Consider the following 24,853-nt stretch of genomic DNA (forward strand, 5'->3'; position numbering starts at 1 on the left):
TTCAAATTAATGAGAACTAACACAAACCAAAGCCAGACTGTTCCACTCATTTGTGGTGCCTCACTTAGTTGATAGTCTTGACTCCTCAGATCTGTTGTTGCTATAAGGAAGTTGCTTTTTACAAAGTCAGCAAACATCCCTACCATTATCCTTAAATTTGCCATCTATGCTGTGGAAACCACAATACCACTATGACATGTTTTCTCACATGCTTTGGTCTTGTGATTATCCTTTCGTCGTGGTTTACTACTTTCTTTAGTTTTGCTGCATGTAACAGCTAGCCCACGAACAGCTCCTACATATGGTTCACTTTAATATTTTTATACAGTGTGATAAGTACCAGTCAGAATATTGGCCTTTTTGTTTTTGAATAACACAATTCTTTAAATGCCTTTTAACCTTGAGCAGTCATTTTCACTGTGAATTAAAGCATTAATCAATATTTTTTACTTTAACATTGAATCAAATGACTGTGTGTAATGTGTATAAGGGTCACCTGAAGTCACAAGTCCACAAGAGAAGCATCACCCAACTCTGCAGGTCTTCAGAGATCCTCTTTAAACTCAGTTTTGGTTTTACAGCACATTTACTCTATGGTTCAGTCTTAAATTTACAAATTTTGCTTTAAGGGCAGAAGGACCTAAACAATGGAACTTGTTGACAAAGGTGGAGGTATCATTTAATGAACACCAACACTTGATATTTTAGGAAAATCCTAGTACGTGAAGCTCATGTCCTTTTTTTTTGTCAAATTGTGCATCTTCTTTCCTTTCTCTCCCACCTAAAATTGGTTCTGCATTCATTGATGTACATGTTTGAACAGATATATCAACTATGTCATTGTTCCTAAAAGCTCACGCAATAGTGAACTTGGTCTGATGATGTTTCATTATTGAATTGAAACATCAGACTGGAGTTGTTGGGTTTACTGCTGCGATTTTCACACTGTGATCTGTGAATAGTTACCAGTCAACAATCTTCATATGCCAATCTTTTTTATTATTCAGTTTGAGCAAACATTTTAGTATAGTAGCAGTAAGCCATCCCACATAATACCCAGTCAACAAAATATCAATAACTGACATACAATACGTTTATGTCCGTAATAACTCATTGACATACTGTACATTTTGTGTCCATTTGCCACAGTGCAGGACAGGAGACCTGTGTGTCCTCAGTTTATTTTGAGTAATGTATCAGCGATGGTGTCAGACACTATAATCACCCCAAAGAAGTGACTGGAGAGTTGAGTCGGTTGATTGACATACTGTTTTCACAGGTCTAATTTATGTTGCGAATAATGAAGGTATGTGTAATAGTACAGACTATTTAGCGTATATGTGATAACAAAAATTATAGTCATTTGAGTCATTCGATTGCTCAAACAATCAGCCAGCTCCTGCTTACCAGCATTAACTAGACCAAGACATCACTTGCTTCTTATAGAGCTAGAAAGGTCAGTGCAGATGTTTGTATTTGTCTGGAAATCTGCCTGATTGTCAACAGCAACCTATCCTGTTCTTGCAAAGGCATTCTATGATTGACTAATTGATTTCATTTTAGACCTCTTACCTCACTAGAATTCATTGTTTTTTTGTCCTCTGTGTTGGTGGGCCAAGATTGACAGTTGCCAGTGTTTATGTTGGGGTTGTCTATCCTGCAGCTGTGTTCTGGTCTCACTGGTCATCAGTCATTTTTTCCAGTGACTAAGCATCATGTAGCCCCCTCCCCGGGTGTGCTTGGCATTGGGAAGTCATTCTTTTGACTGCTAGAATCATCAAGTCTGTGATACCCTGTCTGAAATTGAAATGTAATGCACCAAATGTTTCCTAGCCTGAAAAATCCTTTATGCCTATCATAAACTCAACAAAACTTATTTTTTGTTTGAAAGGTTGATTCACTGAGTGGTATCTAGTTATGTAAATAGTTATGAGTTTATATGCCTAGGTTTTGAGATATTATTGTAAATGAAAATGACGTTTATTTAAAATGAATCTCTTTTCAGAAACAGTCTCTGTGTTACTCAGGCTAATCCACCTAACAAGCCATCAACAGTTTTCAAAGGGACTGTTTCTTCAGTAGAAAGTAGTTTCAATGAAAAAAGTTGACACTGAGGTCTGGATAATCCAGCTGGGGCATTGTTTCTGGAAGAACATGTTGCTGTTAAATGTTTTGTCAATTTTTTTCAGTGCTGCTGCCACAAACAAAATATCATTCCCCTCCATTATATTTGGGTGGAGGCAGAAATCTCCAAGACGGTAACACAGAGACCTTAATGTCAGACATTGAATGCCTGTCATGATGAAGGTCGGTGGACCACTTTGAAATCATATTTTGTAATTTTGCAGATTAGATGGGTTAGTGATGTTGCTAATGAGACCAGTGCATCACAGAATAAAGGGCTATCACCGCTTTCCAGAGGTAGAGAGAGACACTCAGCTGCTGCTGTCCATCTTGGTCCCTGGGTATCACCCTGCTCCTGGCACAAAGAGTGAGAGCAAAGATATTACATACCAGAGAGACAGAGGCACATCAGTTGAAGAGGGGAAATGTACATATGGTACATACATTTTCATTTTTTTTGTCTTAAGTCCTGTGTCACCGTATCTACATGTTCAGAATTGATGCCATATGCCTCATAGCTTTATTCATAAATTGCTGTTAAATTATATCATAGCTGCCACTGGACCTCAACTGTATGGTGTATGTTATCTAGAAATAGTTCTTAATGTATTTTTAAAACTCAAATACTTTTTATGCACTCGGATCATGTGAAACTTGAGTAGCAGTCTGCTTCACCAATTTGAAAATTAGCTTTTTTTGACCCGCGTATCAGCCACTTGTGCAGTGAGAGGTTGAATGGAATTTCTCTGGTCTATTTTATAACATGAAGTGAATATATATATAGGACTGCATCTAGGGCTGACCTGTTGGTTACATTGTTTTAAGGTTTTGTTAACATACAAGGGAACAAGGTTGAATTTAATTGTCATTACCACTGAAGCAAATGTCAAGACTTGCCCTGGGTGACTCATTATTCTTTAACAGGCTTTGTCCTTAATCCAAGGGGCATTGGTGATTTATCAAACTTTTTTCAGATACACTCACATTTGGAATACTAATAGCTATTACTTTGTGGTTCATACCTATGGAGGCATGTACTTGTTTCTTATTTTCCTCAGTTTGATGTTGACCTGATTCTTGACAGGACCTAGCCAGCTGAGGGTCAGCTAACAGATGACCTCAACAGATCTGGCACTCGCAGCCCTGCAGGGGCTTCAGCTGGCCTTCTCCTCACAGGCTCATACTCAATCCGTACCAGTGGTCAGACCTATTTCCAAACCTTTTACAAAAAAACAGCTGCATTTGGCAACATCACAACCAACACACATCCACACTAGTGTCACTACCAGTACTGTTTACTGATTACTCTTGTATTCTCGAGACCCCCACCACCAGTGCCCCACTGCCTTCCTCATAACTGTACCGCTGATGCATTAGCCTCAACAGGTGCTCTTTTCTGAAAGGATCACTTAGGTATATTTAGATTTTGAAACCTGAGCACACTGGCCTGTGATTGGCTGTGTCGGCCACATGATAACCTGGGTACAAACCGTAGCTGTGTGCTGTCGCCTGGTGTTTCTCTGGAGGGAAGCTGGGGAGGCTTTGGCGGCTTGGAAGACCATTAAACTTTAAAATAACTGGTAAGCAAGAAAATGAGAAAAAGCACACATATCCATATTTTCTGCACCCTGCATGGCTTTCCATCTACTGGGACTTCCATCATTCCCATCCTCTGCTGCCATCTGGATCCAGGAGAACCGCTGATTGAGGAATAAGGAGTGTGAAAGGCTCTGCTGCACATTGAAGGAGTAACCAAACAATCCAGAACTGACTCAAGCAAGATCAGACCAGGCCTACCTTTGGATGTATCTGAAATTTCAGCAGCAGCATGGCCATTTTGTCTTCTTTCCAAAATCTCAGCACCTGTCTGGCTTGTCCTTCTACCTCAACTGTTCCACATATTTCTCTTGTTGTTCTACAGAGAAAATTCTGTTTTAATTTAAAGAGAGGGCAATCAAGTGCTAAAAAAAGGTAGTTAGTCTGCCATCCTATATTTAACCTGCAGCCTCAGAAGGCATTGCATCTCCATTTGCTAAACAGAGTCAACCAATCAGGCTGTGGCATTAGCTTACATGTCAAATAGCTGAAGCACTGTTGGGCAGCTGTCGCCAACCTTCAGCCAGGAGGCACAGTTCTTTGAGCTATGTTGTGGCAAGTGAGGGAGGAGGGGTGGCTGTCACACATTCAGAAGCAGAGGCCTGTTATAATCCACTCTCTCACCTTCCTAATCTGCATTTCTCCCTGCGTAATTGATTTACACTTGTTGCACAGTTTGTGAGGTGTTTCACACATTTTTATTACTTTGTTTAGGATTGGGGCAAATCACAAAGTTGGACTATCAGTTTGAGACCCTAGTGGATGGCAAGTGAGGCTTCCTTACTGTCAGGAAATACTGCGGGAATCCTTTGCTGGTATGGCATGCATATTGGTTTAACATCATTATGTTGGTGTTATATTTTTCTAGCATTGCTGTTTATTAGTCCTATTTTTGAATAGGGTAATTGGGTTCAACAGGAGATGGCTGGCAGCATCCTAAAATATCACTGGTGCAGTTGTCCTTTGGTGTCTTGTCTAAGCCCCAGTATATGCTGTTTGAAATTGTGATTTGGTGCTACTGATAGAACATTTAAGTTAACGCTGCTACACTTTTATGTTGTATGCTTCCCCATTAGATATGCTTTTCAGGTTATGAGGTCAAACCTTGTTCATTAAGAGTTTAAATAATGAATGCCTGAAAATTTCATCTGTGTTTTGTATAGAGCCTCTAAAACCGTCCAATTATGACGGAAATTGTGGAGGAATATGAGGAATATGAGGAATATGAGGAGGAGGAGGAGGAGATTGTGGATGAGGTAAGTGGACATCTTCTCACTGGGTTATGTACATTAATTGTAAAATGCAAGACTGCTTTTTTTGTCTTTGATTATTATACTTCATTAGTTTTCATTGTTTCCAGCCTAAATATATGATTTCATTTGATTCAGTAGGTTGAGGTTATCTACAGGATCTGCAGGTCCAGTGGCAGGCCCTATGAATAGTTAAGTTAGTGAGCCCCTCCAGTCAGCAATTCATGGAACCAGTCATTCATGTCTGCTGGGGGATCCTGTTTCAGACGAACACCTTCAGATGGGTTTTAAGTCCTGGATTTCCCTTAACAGCCAACTATAAATCCAAACTATTTCAAATTGAAGATATAATATTGGGACATTTTCTGTTGTTCTATAAAGGTACAGATACCTTTACCAGAGGCCCTGCCTTATGGCAGACAGCCACACAACATTATAAATAGTCTGGTGACATTACACATTACACAAGTGCCAGATGCACAAGATAAAGTCTTTATTTCCACAGATTCCTGCAGATGACTTTACAACATTCATTTAATTGTATTTTTAGCAGACCATCAGCTATCTCCAACATGTCTAACTTATCGATGAACACATTTTGCATTGCTGTAATTGTACCAAAATTACAATGGTGATTGTTTTGATGAAAATCTTCATCACATTTGACATCAATCATATAATTTGGTATTCATTACTGATCAAATATTCATTCAGGATGTTTTTATGCTGCATTTCGAGTGCATTTTCTGTATGAATTATTATGTCGCTGAAGGTCTCCATGTCAGTGGCCTATGGAAGAGTGAAAACAGAAGGCTAACAGTTTAATCCCATATTTCCTGGTGAAATAGGATTAAAGTTAGTCTCGTATTTGTTCATACTTAATATCGCTGATATCTTATAGGGGAGTCTGAATGATTCTTTTTGGCTGTCACAATATTAGCTAATCACACCAAGCAATCAGTTATCATTTAACTCCCATATAACATATCAACTGTTTCAAATAGATTTACCATCTTTACTGCAAAGATGTAAATCGTTTGGGAGGTGGGACTGATGGATACCCACAAAATCAATACACTCTGATTTCACTAGCACTTTCATCTACACTGTGGAGAAAAGTTGCATTGTTCTGAGTAAATAGTAAGACGGCTTCTTATTTAATCTACAGAATGGGGAGAAACATAGTGCTGTTCAGGTCATATATGAAAATATGCATATAGTTAAAAACACACAATACCTTCACAAGAATTTAGACCTAGTTTGATTATCTAATAATTGCAAAATGAGTGTAGTTATTTAGAAGTTTTATTTGATAATGATCTACTTCATTAATCATTATGATCATGAGTATTTTCTTCATATTAACTTAAAAGATGAGGTCATTAAAGGGTGGAGTGTAGAGTTCTCTGTCTGGCATTCAGACAAATTTAGAAGTGGACATCTACGGCACATTGGCAGAGAGATGGAGTGGAGGGAGAAGTTAAGGGAGAGAAAGCGAGAGGGGGGCAAACGAGATGAGCCACTGTGCTGTAAATCACACTCTGATAGCCTTGGGCGTGTTAATGTCACAGTGCTAGAAATTGCTTAGGAGATGCGGATGCATGGAAAAACTACATGATGGGTGGTAGAGAGGTTGTTTTTGCATTGCTTTGTAGGGATGTGTAGTATGGTGGTTTCATTTACACCTATGGTTCTCTCCTGTCTGATAGACTCAGATATTGAAGCCTCTTACAAATGTTGATCAAAATGATTGAGATGTTCTTTCTCTCAGCTCTGGTTATTCCTAGATTTCTGGTAGATTTGAGGGATTAGTGGTTAGCTTCCAAAGCCACATGTCTCAAACTGTTTAACCTTATGGGACTGTAAATGTTTCACTGTGATATTTCCTAAGCAGAGGGTAATTCAGGCAGGCTGTAAGTTAGACGGGCTATTCATGGAAAGGTATGCTATGTGTGGGAATACTGTCAGTTACTGTAGTCTGAGGTACTTGATTGAAAAAGAACGTTTTCCCCTTAAATGGATGGTTTTTCCCAATTTACAAAAAAACATGTTATCTCTCTTACTTCAGGTGGTATCTAACCATGCAGAAACTTTTGATTATAAACCCAGATTATAAGCATAGGGATATCCAAAAATCTCTGAGATTTCTGCCTCCACTCCAGTACAATGGAGGTGAATGGGATGTCATTTGTGCTGTCCACAGCATCTTTCCAGAAAGAGCATAATTGTTACTCTGGATAATCCATGGAAACAACTGTCGACAGCTTTTGTATTCAGGAAGAAAATAGTTCCTAAGAAAACTGTTTATAATCCACCTGTGTTCTGTGGATTATTCAGAGTAACAAGGACATTGTTTCTAGAAATTCAAGACGCTGTCGATTTTTTAAAATTCCATTCTTCAATGCTGTGAGCACAACATATGAAATTTCATTCACCTTCACTATGTTGGAGTTAAAATGTTTTAAAATGAAACCAAAACTATCTGCATGGCTAGATTTTACTAGAGGTAAGTGAGAAAATCTGTTTGAAAATCTGTAATTTGGGTGGACCAGTCCTTTAAACCCATGAGAGCTGTGTGTGAGGAGACATGGCGATTATAAAGCTAAAAAGTCTAAACAGTCTGTGTACTTCTGTGTGCTGTAGCAACTGATAACAGGAACAATGGTCTATGAAATAAAAAATAAGAATAGAATTATTGTCATGTGAGTGCCTGGTGTTTATAGACTTGGTCAAAGAGTTTGAGCGGTCATGCTAACATGACGTAGAGATTATTAATGCTTCTCTTTCCTCTGTAGAATACAAGCTTAATTAGACTGCAGTCACAATTACAGTATATTCAACAATGAGGATTTTACCTTTCTTTCAGTGACACTATTTGAGTGGAGAAGGAATCAGTTTATTTCAGGTTAGAGCAAAGATCACTGATGACAACACTCTCTGCTTTGATGCAGTTGCATCTGACATTTGATAGAACAGCTACTAATGTGATGCAGCGTAGAGTGATTTCCTACTTATTGTACTGGAAGTGTCAAGTGATGAGCACCAGAGCTGTCGAAAAATCACCCTCGATCCAGAAAAAAATACTGTGCTGTTTCTCCCATAACTTGTGCTGGCAGTTTTGAAACCCCAGAGTGTGTCCTATATTTGTAATATGTTGAGCAGATTACAACGACGACTGTCACTGAGCAAAAGAGTCAGTTCATTCAGGTAAAGCACCTCCTCCCAAGGGACAACAGTTCAAACAGTATAAGATACCCCTCCCTTGTCTTGACAATGGTGCATCCCCCTCCTTGTCTGCATGCCTGTATGGATAATCTGCTGTCTGGTTATTTCATTGAAGGCATAGTCTCATAGAGTCTTTGCAGGTTTTTATGTTAAAACCTTTAAAGTTAGTAATGCTGCAAGGAATCAATTAAAATGCTGCATGAACATTAAACTCTTTTTCAGCAATTTACAATAAAACATTTTTTGGCCAATCCTGCATTTTTATGTGACTTCCAACCAAAAAATGGCTGCTTTTTGGGCAGTTAATTGCTTCTTGTAATTTAGCTCCCTGTGACTTTACTTCCCAACAGATCATATACTGTAACCCTCATGTTGCTGAGCCCGGCATTGCATGTAGCGCAAGATGCTTATAGATACTGTAGGTGTTACTGTATATTGAGCGCTTCCCCTTGTGTTGGTTTTGTTTGTCCTTCAGTCACCCTTCATCTAGTATTATCTCAGTGCATAATCATGTCATTATCCTAACTACCTGAGTTCCATGTAGAATATTTTACTGATTCATTCATATCCCTGTAAGTCTTGACTTGAATCACTTCAATTATTGAAGGTGAGTTATTAGAGTAATAGGTACACTGCAAACTTACACAAATTAATATCAATTTGCTAAGGTGTTTTCTCTTCACCTTGACAAGATCAGATCATTATTTAATCAACAAATTTGCATTACAGTTGCAAAATACCTTAATAAACCATAATTTGTTTTGTTATAATTTCACTGAGTCCTTCACAGCCCTGTTATAAGTGGATGTAGTTTTACTTCCTGGCACATATGTTTCCTGTAATCAAGGAACCTAGGCCATTTTGTTAGTTGGATAGTTAATTGTATTTCCTTCCGTCCTCCTCAAGTCTGGCTTGCCTACCAGGAAAGTCAGGAAGAAGGTCAAGGTGGATACTTCCAAGTTCATGACTCCATACCTGGCCCACAGCCAGAAGATGCTGGAGCAGTTCAGCCACGTAAGCAACAAGTTTGGGTTTTGGGTCAAAATCAATACTTAACTCTAGTCCCTATTTTGTTTACTTTAGCAGTATTTGGTTGTGGAAATGAAGTATTTAAATCAGATAGTTCCCTTTCATTTGAATATTTGTATTTAAGTTTTACTGTTACTTCAAACATGATATTTTCAGTGATTGCAGTGTATATCATGACTATTGCTCTTCTTGACAGAACAAGTACCGGCAAGCTTACGACATGTCCAGAGGGACGCCTCCTGCCATCATCACTGATAGCCCTGAAATGATTCGCATCAGGAAGGCCCAGGAGCAGCTTAGCGAGGTACTACTGAGGACTGTGGTGATATTTCCCCCCAAATCATGTTAAAGTTTAAGGATGAGGGTTGGAAGGTTATTGGAATGGAAGATTGCTGGCTTGAATCCCATTTGTAAAATTACTTAAATGAAACTATTCTGTGGCCAGCAATAGATTGAGTGTGACAGCATGAATTTGGAGCTGAGATGCTGAACAAATTCATTGTGATTTTCTCTTTGGGTAAATTAAGGTGTAAGAAAGATGAAGATACAATGAAAACTCAGTTCCTCAAACTTGATTTGATCTTGCTCTCGTCATCAATAATAAGAAATTTCACGTATCGCCACCAGGTTAAATACCGCATGGAGGGAAATAAGACTAGGACAACAAGCTTGTATGATGGTGAGGCCAAAGAGGTCGCCCACGTCAAGCGTGTATCTGAACTGATCAGCAAGGTGAGTTACTTGAACTTATAACAGTATACCATGATATATAAAATAAATTATTTGAATGTTTAACACCAATGGTGCTTTTCTCTTATAGGTTCTGTACAGACAGAAGTGGGATGAGACTAAGGACAGGTACCTGCTGCCTCCTGATGCTCCTGAGCTGGTCCTGGCTGTGAAGAATGCTGCTAACTACAGCAAAGTAAGCACAATGTGGCATTCAAGCACTGAATTTTATGTCCAAAAAGAGCTTTTTTTTCTGACACTAGAAAAAACATCTGATTGTAGTATTTAATATAAAACATGTCTTTTACTTTAGAAACTTTACACTGAGGCCTGGGATGAAGAGAAGACCATGTTCTATCCTTACAGTGACAGCCCTGAGCTGCGCAGGGTGGCCAAGGCTCAGGAGGTTCTCAGTGATGTAAGTTGAGGTTCCTGACAACACCCAGTTTTCAACTGCAGAAAATGAAAATGCGTGTTGTCCAGCATTCAGATTTTGGAGCTGTGTGTGGTTTAAATAAAAAAACCACAAAATTGTGACATCTTATTTTTTAGTGATTCTACGGTTGGGCAAGATGATAATATATACCATGAGAGTTTGGTCAACTGTCAAAGAGTTTGCTATACCCTTTAAACCGAGGCAGCTCTCACTTTAATATGTCTGGCTTTATTAGGCCATGGCAAGCAACAGTGCAAATCAATGAGAGGGACTGCAATATTGGAGTTACAGAATTTCTTTGTGTCAATGTGATCAAATACCTTGATTTGTCAAGTATTTAATTCACTGGAATAGCTGAACGTAGACATTTATATCTGGTTTATTTATCTATAAACAGTTTTTTTTTTTATTGAATCTCCAGTAAATATACTATATCATCATAATATTATATATTCCACGACATAGGATTTTATCCATATCACCCCAGTGATTTCATCAATGACTGTTGTTTGGTGCCATTTCTTGCAGTGTTCTGATATGAAACAATGTAGAATATCTAACACATGGTTAATTCTAAAAAAATGATGTAAACGTTGACTTCAAGCCATATGGCAACATGGAGACAGTCATGAGAGTGCGCTTTTTTTATTCATCTGAGCAGATCGCCATTCAGCATCAATCACACAGGCAAGCACATTTTCCCCACCTTTATATTGTTTTTTTCCCTTTCAGGATCCATTTGTATGTGCTGAGTCAGATGTATCAAATGTAGCAATTTCCACTGACATTGCTCCTTTTAAACACAATTGCATTTAACCTGCTAATGTAGGAAAGTCAGCAGCCAATGTAGATATGATCTGTGTGAGGCAGACTGTGCACTAAAGTCAACAATTGATATTGAAGAATTAACCACCTCATTAAATTTCACCTCCTTCTGTGTGTGCCCCCACAGATTCACTACAAGAAGGGTCATGATAAGCACATGGCCAAGTTCACCTCTTTAGCTGATCCTCCTGAAGTGGAGCTGGCCAGGAGAGTGGCCCATCAGCGCAGTGATGTAAGCTGAACAATTTTAAACTGGCTCTCAGACACATTGTGTCATACATTATCTGTGGAGTGTTTGGAGTTTGTTAGGAGCAGGTATCAGTTATTGCCAGGCACATCAACTCCTCTGAGTTCCCTCCCCATCATGATGGACTGCCAGTTTGATTTCAGAGACAAAAGCCCATTCTACCTTCTCTTAAGGGTCAACTAATATTCTTCCACTCAGGACGTTTCATCACAACACCAAATGAGCACAGGAGAATACTAAACCTCATTGCTTCTTAGAAACTTTGCACAGTGCACCTACTTGGAAACAGGGCCCTCAGAGACCAACCAACCCGAGCCACTGCTAGGGATAACTGGCCACCTGCTCTCTGATTTTACTGGCCACACTAAGCTGGAAGGGAGAGGCCAACAATAGGTTGAAATTACAGGGATTCCAGTCATTCCCAATGTGTTTTACCAAACATATTACTGGCCACCACATATTACTCTACAACATGATCTTTCATATGTAAAATACATCTTCTAATGTTGATTGTTATTTGTTTTCTACAGCTGAAGTACAAGGAAGATTACAATAAAAATGTGAAGGGTCAATGGTGCGAGACGCCATACTTCGACGTAGCCACTGCCAGGGTGGCGATGGACAACCTCAGCAATGTAAGAGCTAACTCCTACATCAGGGGCAGGATTTTCAGAATGGTATAAGTTTGTCATTTTTCTGTATCTAACCGTTGACCTCTTCTCTATGCAGAGAAAATACACACAACAGTTTGAGGATATGAAAGACCAAATTTATTTCATGCAAACAGACACGCCCGTTTACGACGCAAACAAGAAGGCTCGTATTGCTGCTAGTGAGGTAAGTACACACAAACACACACACACAAAGGTATTGGAGTATTTTTATAGGTCCTATCTCATGTGGAAGACACGATAGAGAGTTGACCCGTGTCTCAGAGCAGAGTGTGAGTCAACACAAAGTCCACCCTGACGCAGGGACACACTGTATTGTGAGAGATCTACATTCAATTCATTGTTACTGCACAAATTGAGTGTGTAGTTTCACTAGCCCCCAGCAGTGGTGGAAAGTCACTAAGAACATTTACTCAAGTACTGTACTTAAGTACAATTTAGAGGTACTTGTACTTTACTTGAATATTTCCATTTCGTGCTACTTTATACTTTATACTATACTCCACTGCACTGGTTATGTCGGACCATGGCCCATATCTAAATCCCCTTTTGAGGGAACTATAAGGTTAGGTAACTGGCTCTGGGATTGACGCTGTTATTTTTCTAATTTTGACAATGCAACCATGACAACACATTAGTTAAGGTTTTAAGGATTATGACTGTTGGTAGTTGTTGTTTAAATATGCAGAAGTGTAATTTTATGGGTTATTGTTGTTCGGAGCTAAGTTAGCTAATATGTGCTAATGTCAGTGTCTGTTTTTTGCACACTAACTGACAACAATACCACGTGATACCAACGTCGTTATAGTATTGGCTCACAAGCCTTGTTAGAAGCAGGAACCAAACATCAGACATCTCACACAGAGATAAACAAAACATTCATTTTGGACCTGTCAAAACTTTTAAAATTATTAAATCACAATCATAACCTTTTTCTTTTAGGAAAAGTGGTACTTTTATTCCGCACCTTTCTAAAAGCTCTGTGGATGCCATTATTAATGTTACTAGTTTCACCTGTGCTTCTCCTACTGTGACAAGTCAAAATGTCCCCTGTGAGAAAAAGTCTATTATCAGAGATTAAAGCAATTGTTCCCAATCTTTCTGGCCCGCAACTCCTTGCAAAAAGGGTTATTTTGTTATGTTTTCACATGTCTGTTAGTTGTTGGAGACATTTTCCCTCTAAACTTCTCAGTTTGAGGCCCAAAGTGGAAAAATATCCACTATATATAGAGAAAAATCCAAAAAAATGAATAGAAATTTGTGTATGTTTGTTTTTTCTTCTCTTCTCTCCCATTCATCATCTCATGACCTCTTAGATTTATTTTGTGACCCTTGGGAGGGGCCCGACCACTAGGTTGGGAACCACTTTGCTAAACTAGCAAACTGTATAAAGTAGTTAAAACTAGTTCCACCTTCCACCGAGCAGCTACAACAGTAGAATGCTGCGTTGATGCATCAGTATTGACAATATAATGTCTTGTGTAGTAATATATCAGTCACAGGAGCCATTTTTCTGTAGAAAAAGTACTTTTACTTTTGATACTTTCATTACATTTTGCTGATAATACTTATGTACTTTTACTTAATTAGTATTTTGAATGCAGGACTTTTAATTGTAATGGAGTATTTTTACGGTGGAGCTTTGTGGTATTGGTACTTTTACTTTGGTAAAAGATCTGAGTACTTCTTCCACCACTGGTCCCCAGTAACAACATATCAGAGGTGATCAGATGTGAAGAGGCTTTTCAGCTACTGAATACCTCATAGCCACCCACACATTCACACACAATGCAAACATGCGTTATTTTAGGAAACGATGAAGACACACGTGTTGTTCCAACATGACTGTACCAACGTTATGGTATATGAGTCAGTGTGCCAACCATGTGAATAAACCTCATCAACACACTTTGTTTTCTTCTTACTCACAGTATTCTCCATGTTTCTGTTTTCAGGTCCAATACAAGAAGGAATACGAGAAGAATAAAGCGCAGTCTGACTACAACACGCTCCCCGCCACAGAGAATCCTCTCCTCAGACAGCTCAGATATGCTGGCACCATCCTCAGTGATGTAGGTGTCTAAAGTACACTATGTAGAAAGGAATTTTCGATCACAGCTGGTTTTATGAAAGATGATAGATGATATTTTGGGGAAAACAAATGATAAAATCTTAGAAGTAGTACAGTAGTACTATAACAATTTAGACCGTCAGCTAAAAAATGAGGTGACTGCTAAAAATGATTGCGGTGGTTGTGGGTGTTATTTTGTTCCTCTAAGTGGATCTCATATTAGTGGTGCTATTTAAACCATCTGCAAGTCACTCTCAGAACCCTTTTGCATACAGTGAGTTAGCTGGTGCTGAAAAGGATTTAACTGAATCAAGTTAACAGTCTTACTGACATATTTGCAGTTAGCCCGTGAGTTTGACATCCACTTTCATGTACCATATGGACAGATGATTTGTTTAGCTGTTCATGTGTTTTTGAATGTTTGCTTATTTGAGTTACTGGTTCTATTTTATATGCGATTTTTCTGTTCATCATTTGTTTTATATCTTCTTTGCAGAAAGTATACAAGGCCAGCTATGAGAAATCCAGGGGTTTCAGCATCAACTACTGTGACACGCCCAAGTTTCAGATGGACTCAGTACTTAAACGGTTCACTGAAGTAAGAATAATCTATGAGTTAAAAGACTTTATTTTATCATAAACCAATTTCTTTAAAAAAACAAAAAACATTTCGATACATTTTTTTAGGCACGTTACAAAGATAAGTATGAAAACGAGGTGAAGGGCCACTACATTGGCAGCTATGAAGATCTCTACATGCTTCACTGCCAGAAAGTTGAGGAAATGAAGAATGAGGTAAATCATTGTGCATCTTCCTTTCCATTTTTCTAAATTAAATTACTGATGTAAAAATGTATTATATACTTCATTATATCTTTCCTCACAATTAGCATATTTTATCTTGCAGCAATTATATAAAGCTGATTATGAAGACATTAAATCAAGATGCTTCTTCCCTCAAACAATTACGCCTGAATATGAAGCTACGAAGAAGCTTCAACAGTGTAACGATGTGAGTAGACTTGGCTAATAAAATGCTTCTTTGCAGCAGAACAGATTCCCATTTCTATTGTTTTGGTATACTCATATGTATGTCACAAAATGTTTCTATCTTGTGGTTTGCAGAAAGCTTACCGGCAACATCCAGACACAGTGAAATTTACACAAGTGGTGGATTCGCCAGTTCTGGTTCAAGCCGCCATCAACGCCAAGCAGCTAAGTGACGTATGTATGACTGCATGGACCACCTCCTATTAATATTAATAGAATTGAAATTGGTACCATATATATCTCATAAACCTCCATTGGATCAGCACTGGAGGGTAATATTACATCACTATCATTTGAATTCTTTCTAACTGTATGTTCACATAAATCATATAAGTGATTCATATAAGGTTGCCGTGAACATACTTGTTTTTTATATTGTCCATTTATTGACTGAAATTACTACAATCGGCAGCTAATGCTCTAGATCAAATTCTCCTAGATATGCAGATCACCTTGTGCCCAATCATCCACGTAGTCCAGCTGTCTTTCTGTGGGCACCATGGAAACTGGAGAGCCATCTCTCTGTAGTATAAATAGCAACAAGCATTCAGTTGGCCCAGAATAAACCCCTGTGATCAGAGAGCGGCTGGAGAGGCAGGGAAAGGGAGTCAATATATCTCAGATAGAGTCCAGCCAATACACTGCTGCCCTCCAGTGATAGAAAATCAAATAACACTTCATCTAAACTTCTGTCTTGAAATTGCTGTACTTGTAGAACGAGCAGTACTCTATGACTAGAGAAGGAAATGAAAAGTTTTTTTTAATAAAACATCATTTTATCACTTTTTTCTTTTTGTAGTTGAACTACAAAGCAAAGTATGAGGAAACAAAGTTCAAGAACAGTCTGCCCCCAGACTATCCCTTCTTCATCCAGTCAAGAGTTAACGCTTTTAACCTCAGTGATGTAAGTAACTGTTGATAATACTGTCCACTTTCCACCTTCATTTCTAGCAATCACCTGAATTGACTTGCTGTCAGCTTTAATTTAGTGTACATTTTTAATTTCCTGAATGACATGATTTTCTCCTTCCAGAACTGTTATAAGTATGATTGGGAGAAATCTAAAGCGAAAAAGTTTGAGGTCAGGGGCGATGCTATCTCGATCCTTGCTGCCCGTGCTCACACAAACATTGCCAGTGATGTAAGTAAGCTACAATATCAGCATCAATATTATGATTTCAGTATGTCTTGCTTGCTTTGTATGTCAGTTACTTTTAGTAACCATTTACTTTTTTATTAATCTACTTATTGATAACCTTTTGCTCTTCTTTGCAGGTTAAATATAAGAAAGAGTATGAGAAGAACAAAGGACAGATGGTTGGAGCCCTCAGCATTAATGACGATCCAAAGATCTTGCACTCCGTTCACGTGGCCAAAATCCAGAGTGATGTGAGCCATTAGCTTGCTGTGATGGACTAAATTATTTATTTATTATTATTAATATTAATGTATTAGACTTGAGATAAGAGGGCACTCTTGAACAATCTCCTACTGATATCTCCACAGCGTGAATATAAAAAGAACTATGAAAAGATAAAGACCAAGTACCATACACCACTGGATATGATGTCAGTCACCTTGGCCAAGAAATCCCAGGGGATTGCCAGCATGGCTGGGTATAGGAGCATCAGCACTAACTACTTCCTTCCCCATGACAGTGTGCTGTTGGACTTGGCCAAGAAAGCCAACATCATCCAGAGTGATGTAAGTATAGACAGACTTTACAACGTCTTATTGCTGACAGTTTGGTTTTTGGTTTTAATCAAAATATAAATCTGTACTTGCAAGGTTGTTATGAGATTAAATATGTATTCAGTGACCCCATTTGAATTTTTTTGTCTTTTGGCATCTCAGAATGAGTACAAGTCTGATTACAACAACTATACCAAGGGTACCCCATGGGTCACCTATGGCTCCATGGAGGTGGAAAAGAATAAGAAAGCTGCTGAGATCCTTAGTGAGGTATGTGTGCAACAGCATCACTTCGGTCTTCCTGTACACTTTACCTCTCTTTACAAATTCTCTCTTGACATTGAAAAAAAGACATATTTGATAGCTGGTAGGATATGTCACACAGTGCGTTAATTTACTTGTTTTCTACAGAGAAAATACAGACAGCACCCAGACACGATCCCCTTCACATCTATTGACGACCACCCCATCATGATGCAGGCCAAAGTCAACCAGCTTCAGAGGAGTGATGTGAGTCTACTGTCACTCTCACTGTTAATTCTGCAGAAAGAAATTTTTCACTTTGCACTTTGTTTTCTAAGATCACTTTTGAGAAGATAGTTTTTATCTTTACTTTGATCTAAGTACAGCACATGTGACTTCTGCCCTTATTGCTTTCTTGACTTACAGCTGTTCTACAAGAGAGGTCTGGAGGAGATCCATCAGAAGTACTCTCTGCCTCCTGATGTCCCTGAGTTCCTCCAGGCCAAGTGCAATGCCTACAACATCAGCAAGGTAAACAACAGAAATACTGAGAGATCACTTTTTTTAATTATAAAAACCAAGTATTTTCTCATAGCACACTTTTTAAGCAGTCATTTTGGGTATGTTTAAATTAATTTGCTCCTGATATTCGTTCATTTGCACTGATATATACTGTTGGTGCAAAAGTGTGAGTGTGTAGATGTAGTGGATCCATGCCAAATTTATTCGGTGTTCGTATCTTTTGTCGTTCTTTTTAATCTGTAATCTGTCATTTCAGAACTACTACAAGCTTGCCTGGCAGGAGAGGATTGCTAAAGGTTATGACATGAAGACTGACGCTATCTCTATTGTCGCTGCCAAAGCTGCCAGACATGCTGCCAGTAATGTAAGTTTCCTGAAAGACTGAGCCAACTCAGAGCTATGTTCAAACTTCAATTTAACATGCCCAGTATCAGATATCCTGTCCTCCTTGTTGCATCATATAATTGTTAAAATTCTTTGCTAAATAATTAGAGATGCTGTATGACCTTTTACCTCTAGGTCCAGTATAAAAAGGCTTATGAGAAAGCCAGAGGTCAACATGTTGGCTTCCGCAGCCTCCAGGACGATCCTCTGCTGGTTCATTACATGGAGGTGGCTAAGTTGCAGAGCGACAAGAACTACAAGAAGGACTATCACAAGGCAAAACTGAAGTATCACACCCCAGTGGACATGTTGAGTGTGGCTCACGCCAAACATGCCTCATCAGTGCAGAGCTTTGCTGGCTACAAGCAGCACCACCATAATTACTGTCTTCTGCCTGACTCGATGAGTTTGGACCTTGCTCGCAACATGAACTACAATTCCAGTGATGTAAGTTTAATTTTCCTTTTAGGGTCTTTTGTGTCATAATGTAGGTAAATACTTTATGTCTTTCCTAAAAGATTGTGTTTCTGCAGGTCTCATAATTGGCATTTCTCACTCTCATCTCTTTTACTTTCCAGTATAACTATAAACTGGATTATGAGTCCTCAGTCAAGGGAATTGGCTGGGTTCCCATTGGTTCCCTGGAGGTGGAAAAAGCCAAGGCAGCAGCAGCAGCACTGGATGAGAAAAAATACCGCCAGCACCCTGCCACTATCAAATTCACCAGTGTCACTGACTCCATGAACATGGAGCTGGCCAAGGCCAATGCCAAGATACTGAATGTGGTGAGGAGTAAACAGAATAACTTCTTAATTTGCTCTAACATAAATCTCATGATTTCAGTCTTTGAATTCCTTTTCAGAATAGACATAAACCAATTTCTTCATTGTAATTATATAGAAAGAGTATAAGGCCAGTGGAGAGAAATTCATGCACACTTACCATCTCCCTGCTGATGCCCCTGAACTCATGCAAGCCAGATACAATGCTGTCAACATCAGCCAGGTAAGTTGCATATTCTTGTATAGTATTTTTCAGCCTTTGTGCACATGTTAAATGTATATAGAAATTAAATTGTTACTATATTTGTAACATAACATTGATGATTATTTTATTTAGAATTACTACACCTATGCTCATCGTCAAGATCTTCTCAAAGGACATCATGTGAAGGAAGATGCCATTCCCATTGTTGCAGCAAAATCTTCCAGAGACATTGCCAGTAATGTAAGTTGTGAATATGCTATTAATAATAATATTCAGATGTTACTTAATAATGTTATTCATACCTAATGTTCTTCTTTTATACAGTACAAGTATAAGCTGGCTTATGAGAAAGCCAGAGGCCACCATGTTGGCCACCGCAGCCTTCAGGATGATCCTCTGCTGGTTCACTACATGGAGGTGGCTAAGATGCAGAGCGACAAGAACTACAAGAAAGACTACCACAAGGCCAAGCTGAAGTATCACACCCCAGTGGACATGTTGAGTGTGGTCCACGCCAAACAGGCTTCTGCTGCTCAGACTATGGCTGGCTACAGGAAGATCCCTCACAGCTACTTTCTTCTGCCTGACAACATGCACCTGCAGCGGTGTCGCAGCATGATGGAGATTCAGAGTGATGTATGTTTTCACTTTTCATCTATGTGTTACCATGGTGTAATGCTAGTATAATTGGTGCATATATAAGTAAATGGATTATATATACAGTAGCAAAGAAATATACACAGTGATGACTGTAAACTCTTCTAGAAATTGTGAGATAAATGTTTTTTCTCTATATACCCACAGAATGTCTACAAGTCAGATTACAGCAACTACTTTAAAGGCGCAGGGTGGGTCCCTATTGGTTCTATGGATGTTGAAAAAGCCAAAGCTGCTAAAGCCGCGCTGGATGAAATAAACTACCGCCAGCATCCCAGTACTCTCAAATTCACAAGCAAGACTGATGGCATGAACATGGCTCTGGCTCTGGCCAACACGAAGCAGATGAACAACGTAAGACTGTCTTCTCTTTATAGAAGATGCAATGCCTTTACATCTCTTAAAATGTGAAATATTGATGCATGTTGGTCCAAAACTCCTACTACAAGAACCTTACAAAAATTCACAGGTTTTTCTGTTCTTTTCCCTTCCCGCTAGACTTCATACAAAGCTTCTGGTGAGAAGTTCATGCACACCTATCATCTGCCAGCTGACTGCCCTGAGTTCCTTCAAGCTAAATTCAACGCCCAGACCCTTAGCGAGGTTAGAGCATAATATATTTATTGAAAATCAAAGTTACTCTGTTTTATCAGCCAAATATGCAAGTCGAAGGAATATGACTTGTCTGAAATGCCAAGTGTATATCAGCATCATCTGTGTACAAAATGTTGTCTTAACACTTGACTGTTTTTTCACAGAGTCACTACAAGCACAAGTGGCTGGAAGATATTGCCAAGGGATACGACATGAAGTCTGATGCTATTCCTATCCTGCATGCCAAGCAAGGCAGACATATCGCCAGCAATGTATGTAAATCATAAATCTACCCAACTTTTTTCCATGTAACTGAAACAGTCACTATCATCTATAGGTAACTAACTCCTTTTCATTTTTCTTTCAGGTCCAATACAAGAAAGACTATGAGAAAGCCAGAGGCCATCACGTTGGCTTCCGCAGCCTCCAGGATGATCCTCTGCTGGTTCACTACATGGAGGTGGCTAAGATGCAGAGCGACAAGAACTACAAGAAAGACTACCACAAGGCCAAGCTGAAGTATCACACCCCAGTGGACATGATGAGTGTGGTCCACGCCAAGCAGGCCTCTGCTGTTCAGACTTATGCTGGTTACAGAAAGATTCCTCACAACTACCTGCTTCTGCCTGACAACTTGAACCTGCAGCGGTGTCGCAACATGAACGTCCAGTCAAGTGATGTGAGTGACAGTTTTATCATCAAATAGTGTCTTTTAGGATCAAAACCGTTTGATCCTAAAATGCAACTACATTGAATCTAAATTCTCTGCTTCATTTAGACATTTGTGCAAACAGTCATTGATCTTAACTTCAGAACTAATATGCATCATAACCTCATTGTCTCTTTTTTTCCCAGTGTGATTACAAATCTGAATGGAACAACTACGTCAGAGGTATTGGATGGGTCCCTATTGGCTCACTTGCAGTTGAGACTGCTAAAGTTGGCGGTCAGATTCAGAGTGACAACAAGTACCGCACTCATCCATCCAACTTTAAGTTCAGCAAACTGATGGACTCCATGGACTTGGCTCTGGCTACTGCCAACAATCAGATCATGAACAAGGTGCAGCATATTAAATTGTACAGTGCAGGATTACAAAATATAAATAATCTTGTTCATAAGCATCATCATTCATATGTTTTACTGATATTTTTATTTACAGAAAGCATACACTGCAGCTTGGGAGAAGGACAAACTGACAGTCCACGTCATGCCAGATGCTCCTGAGATTGTCCTGGCCAAGGCTAATGCCCTCACCATGAGCAATGTAAGGCATTAAATTACATAACACAATTTAAATAATGTTTTTTGAAAACAAATATATATGTTTTTATATATGTGTTTTACTCATATGAATTTATATGTTTTCACAGAAACTTTACAAAGCCGGTGTTGTGGAGATGGCCAATAAGGGCTACAACCTCAAAGCAGACGCCATCCCAATTGTGGCTGCCAAGTCTGGTACCACTATTGCCAGTAATGTAAGTTGGAAATAAATTCCTGTACCAAGTCAAGAAGTTTATATACTACAACCCACCATACATGGTAAACAAGTATTTATTTACTGTTACAGTACAAGTACAAGTTGGCATATGAGAAGGCCAGAGGCCACCATGTTGGCTTCCGCAGCCTCCAGGATGATCCTCTGCTGGTTCACTACATGGACGTGGCCAGAATGCAGAGTGAGAAGAACTACAAGAAAGACTACCACAAGGCGAAGCTGAAGTATCACACCCCAGTGGACATGTTGAGTGTGGTCCATGCCAAGCAGGCCTCTGCTGTTCAGACTATGGCTGGCTACAGGAAGATCCAGCACAGTTACGCTCTCCTCCCCGATGCCATGAACCTAGTCCTGGCTCGCACCATGAACACCCAGTCTAGTGATGTAAGTTTGAAATGCTAAAATACATGCTGTGCTATATAATTATATCTATTTATAAAGGCAGATAACAAATAATTGTAGTATGATCCCTTGATTCATGAGGCCTTACATTTATTTTTAGTGGGACTACAAATCTGAATGGAACAACTACATCAGAGGTATTGGATGGGTCCCTATTGGCTCACTTGCAGTTGAGACTGCTAAAGTTGGCGGTCAGATTCAGAGTGACAACAAGTACCGCACTCATCCATCCAACTTCAAGTTCAGCAAACTGATGGACTCCATGGACTTGGCTCTGGCTACTGCCAACAACCAGATCATGAACAAGGTGCAGCATGTTTAACTGAACTCTAAAGTGCAGGGCCACAAAAATGTTGTTAATGATATTGTCCATAACGATCATCGTTCATTTGTTTTTTCTGGTGTGTTTATTTACAGAAAGCATACACTGCAGCTTGGGAGAAGGACAAACTGACAGTCCACGTCATGCCAGATGCTCCTGAGATTGTCCTGGCCAAGGCTAATGCCCTCAACATGAGCAATGTAAACGGAATCCATGAAACCGATAAATCAACTGCTTGTAATAGTTGATACTGTATATGGTTAATGGTGATTAGTTTGTGAATGTAATCACTGTTTGATTTCACTGTTATCTTGCTTTTATGTCTTTTACAGAAACTTTACAAAGCCGGTGTTGTGGAGATGGCCAAAAAGGGCTACAACCTCAAAGGAGATGCCATCCCAATTTTGGCTGCCAAGTCTGGTACCACTATTGCCAGTAATGTAAGTTGTTACAAACTTTCTGAATGAAATCAGTATTCACAATACATCTGCCAAAATTCATATTATAAAACAGTACAGTCTCTGTGAATGACAAAGTATTTGTTTGCTGTCACAGTACAAGTACAAGTTGGCATACGAGAAGGCCAGAGGCCACCATGTTGGCTTCCGCAGCCTCCAGGATGATCCTCTGCTGGTTCACTACATGGAGGTGGCTAAGTTGCAGAGCGACAAGAACTACAAGAAGGACTATCACAAGGCCAAGCTGAAGTATCACTCCCCAGTGGACATGTTGAGTGTGGTCCATGCTAAGCAGGCCTCTGCTGCTCAGACTATGGCTGGATACAAGCAGATTAACTCTCACTACACTGTGCTGCCTGATGCTATGAACCTGGAACTAGCTCGTAACATGCAGTTCATCGCCAGTGATGTATGTAGAGAGTCTTTCTTAATCATCTTGTTTCAATCATCTTAAAATTATTAAAAGTTTATTTGTACAAGATTTTAAAGATAAAATCCAGAGTTTTACATTAATGTTATGATTACTGTAAGAAGTTGTGTTGCATTGTGAAGGAATACTGTTTCTGTTGATATTCTCCCTCAGAACCAGTACAAGAGTGAGTATGAAAGCTTCATTAAAGGAATAGGATGGGTTCCTATTGGATCATTGGATGTTGAGAAAGCAAAAACAGCCGGCCAGATCTTCAGTGAGAGCCGATACCGTCAACATCCTAGCAACTTCAAATTCACTAAGGACATGCATTCCATGGATCTGACACTGGCCACTGCCAACAACCAGATTATGGATAAGGTACTTGATAGGACTTGCTATAAAAATAACACAGATATCTCTTCTCTAACATTTTTGTCTAAGATATTAAACCAACAACTACATTTTGCTTTTAGAAATCCTACAACAAAGCCTGGGAGAAAGCCAAGACTTCGATCCACATCATGCCAGATGCAATGGACATTGCTCTTGCCAGAGGAAATAAGAGGAACTATAGTGAGGTACTGTGGGCTATCTTAATTTTTCTGCACAATTTCCACACAATTGTTCATGGTTTGTAAGGATTTTTAATCTGTCATGATTTGTAATGAAAAGAAATACATATGTCCCATGGTAACCACAAAACTTACAGTACGGATCTTGACAAACAGGATATGGGTACATTACTTCAAGTTGGTGTGTTAGTATATTCATTTGAAAGTTGAAATGCTTTCCTTTATAAAAATGTATATTCTCTCTCTCTCTTCAGAAACTGTACAAATTGGACAATGAGCTGTCTAAGAAGAAGGGCCATAATCTTCGTGCTGATGCCATTGCAGTCCAGGCTGCCAAAGCCTCCGCTGCTATTGCTAGTGATGTAAGTGTCTGTGTGGTTATTTCTATACTGTAAGACCTCTATATATAATTTCTTATGCTTTTCCCCTCACCAGAATTTGGTTATGAAAACTCTCGCACTTGCTTTTTTAGTACAAGTACAAGACAGGATACCGTAAGCAGGTTGGCCACCACATTGGTGCTCGCTGCATCCAGGACGACCCTCTGCTCATGCTGGCTCTGAACTCAGCCAAGATTGCCAGTGATGCTCTGTACAAGAAGGACTTCAACAAATCCAAGACCAAGTTCCACCTTCCAGTGGACATGATTGCCTTTGAACTGGCCAAGAAGAACCAAATTCAGGTCAACCACGCCAACTACATCACCCGCCTCCACAACTGGACTTGTCTGCCAGACTCCAGTGATGTTGTCCAGGCCAGACATGCATATGACATACAGAGCGATGTGAGTATGAATCCTTGAATTTATACTATGGAAAGTTTTCATGTTTATAAATGTATATTTTTAAAGTTTT

The 24,853-nt window shown here is 39.3% G+C and overlaps 1 protein-coding gene and 1 long non-coding RNA gene across 28 annotated transcripts in view; one reads left to right on the forward strand and one right to left on the reverse strand.

Moving 5' to 3' along the window:
- Positions 1–923: 923 nt before the first annotated feature.
- LOC122885112 lies at positions 924–4,103 on the reverse strand. Its single transcript, XR_006380047.1, has 3 exons — positions 3,922–4,103; positions 3,615–3,824; positions 924–2,479 (listed from the first exon to the last, which is right to left on the reverse strand). It is a non-coding gene; the product is annotated as an uncharacterized LOC122885112 (long non-coding RNA).
- Positions 3,615–24,853, forward strand: part of neb (nebulin) — a 67,811-nt gene continuing 46,572 nt past the window's right edge. For 23 of the 27 annotated variants that reach the window (XM_044215772.1, XM_044215776.1, XM_044215769.1 and 20 more), the window contains exons 1-46: positions 3,615–3,704; positions 4,435–4,535; positions 4,884–4,976; positions 8,133–8,177; positions 9,102–9,209; positions 9,421–9,528; positions 9,852–9,956; positions 10,045–10,149; positions 10,267–10,371; positions 11,342–11,446; positions 11,992–12,096; positions 12,191–12,298; positions 14,088–14,204; positions 14,700–14,801; positions 14,891–14,998; positions 15,111–15,215; positions 15,329–15,427; positions 16,053–16,157; positions 16,287–16,394; positions 16,529–16,642; positions 16,760–16,957; positions 17,108–17,215; positions 17,357–17,455; positions 17,615–17,719; positions 17,967–18,074; positions 18,230–18,541; positions 18,673–18,879; positions 18,995–19,099; positions 19,214–19,321; positions 19,406–19,717; positions 19,886–20,092; positions 20,237–20,341; positions 20,497–20,604; positions 20,700–21,011; positions 21,188–21,394; positions 21,495–21,599; positions 21,706–21,813; positions 21,906–22,217; positions 22,336–22,542; positions 22,653–22,757; positions 22,890–22,997; positions 23,113–23,424; positions 23,599–23,805; positions 23,901–24,005; positions 24,254–24,361; positions 24,472–24,783. In XM_044215772.1, the coding sequence (XP_044071707.1) occupies positions 4,905–4,976; positions 8,133–8,177; positions 9,102–9,209; positions 9,421–9,528; positions 9,852–9,956; positions 10,045–10,149; positions 10,267–10,371; positions 11,342–11,446; positions 11,992–12,096; positions 12,191–12,298; positions 14,088–14,204; positions 14,700–14,801; positions 14,891–14,998; positions 15,111–15,215; positions 15,329–15,427; positions 16,053–16,157; positions 16,287–16,394; positions 16,529–16,642; positions 16,760–16,957; positions 17,108–17,215; positions 17,357–17,455; positions 17,615–17,719; positions 17,967–18,074; positions 18,230–18,541; positions 18,673–18,879; positions 18,995–19,099; positions 19,214–19,321; positions 19,406–19,717; positions 19,886–20,092; positions 20,237–20,341; positions 20,497–20,604; positions 20,700–21,011; positions 21,188–21,394; positions 21,495–21,599; positions 21,706–21,813; positions 21,906–22,217; positions 22,336–22,542; positions 22,653–22,757; positions 22,890–22,997; positions 23,113–23,424; positions 23,599–23,805; positions 23,901–24,005; positions 24,254–24,361; positions 24,472–24,783 (6,414 nt within the window). In that variant the 5' untranslated portion in view covers positions 3,615–3,704; positions 4,435–4,535; positions 4,884–4,904. The remainder of the gene's footprint in view (positions 3,705–4,434; positions 4,536–4,883; positions 4,977–8,132; positions 8,178–9,101; positions 9,210–9,420; positions 9,529–9,851; positions 9,957–10,044; positions 10,150–10,266; positions 10,372–11,341; positions 11,447–11,991; positions 12,097–12,190; positions 12,299–14,087; positions 14,205–14,699; positions 14,802–14,890; positions 14,999–15,110; positions 15,216–15,328; positions 15,428–16,052; positions 16,158–16,286; positions 16,395–16,528; positions 16,643–16,759; positions 16,958–17,107; positions 17,216–17,356; positions 17,456–17,614; positions 17,720–17,966; positions 18,075–18,229; positions 18,542–18,672; positions 18,880–18,994; positions 19,100–19,213; positions 19,322–19,405; positions 19,718–19,885; positions 20,093–20,236; positions 20,342–20,496; positions 20,605–20,699; positions 21,012–21,187; positions 21,395–21,494; positions 21,600–21,705; positions 21,814–21,905; positions 22,218–22,335; positions 22,543–22,652; positions 22,758–22,889; positions 22,998–23,112; positions 23,425–23,598; positions 23,806–23,900; positions 24,006–24,253; positions 24,362–24,471; positions 24,784–24,853) is intronic. The other 4 variants (XM_044215785.1, XM_044215773.1, XM_044215771.1 and 1 more) reach the window with 4 other exon arrangements.

This window comes from Siniperca chuatsi, linkage group LG12 (assembly GCF_020085105.1).
Source record: "Siniperca chuatsi isolate FFG_IHB_CAS linkage group LG12, ASM2008510v1, whole genome shotgun sequence".
NCBI lineage: Eukaryota > Metazoa > Chordata > Actinopteri > Centrarchiformes > Sinipercidae > Siniperca > Siniperca chuatsi.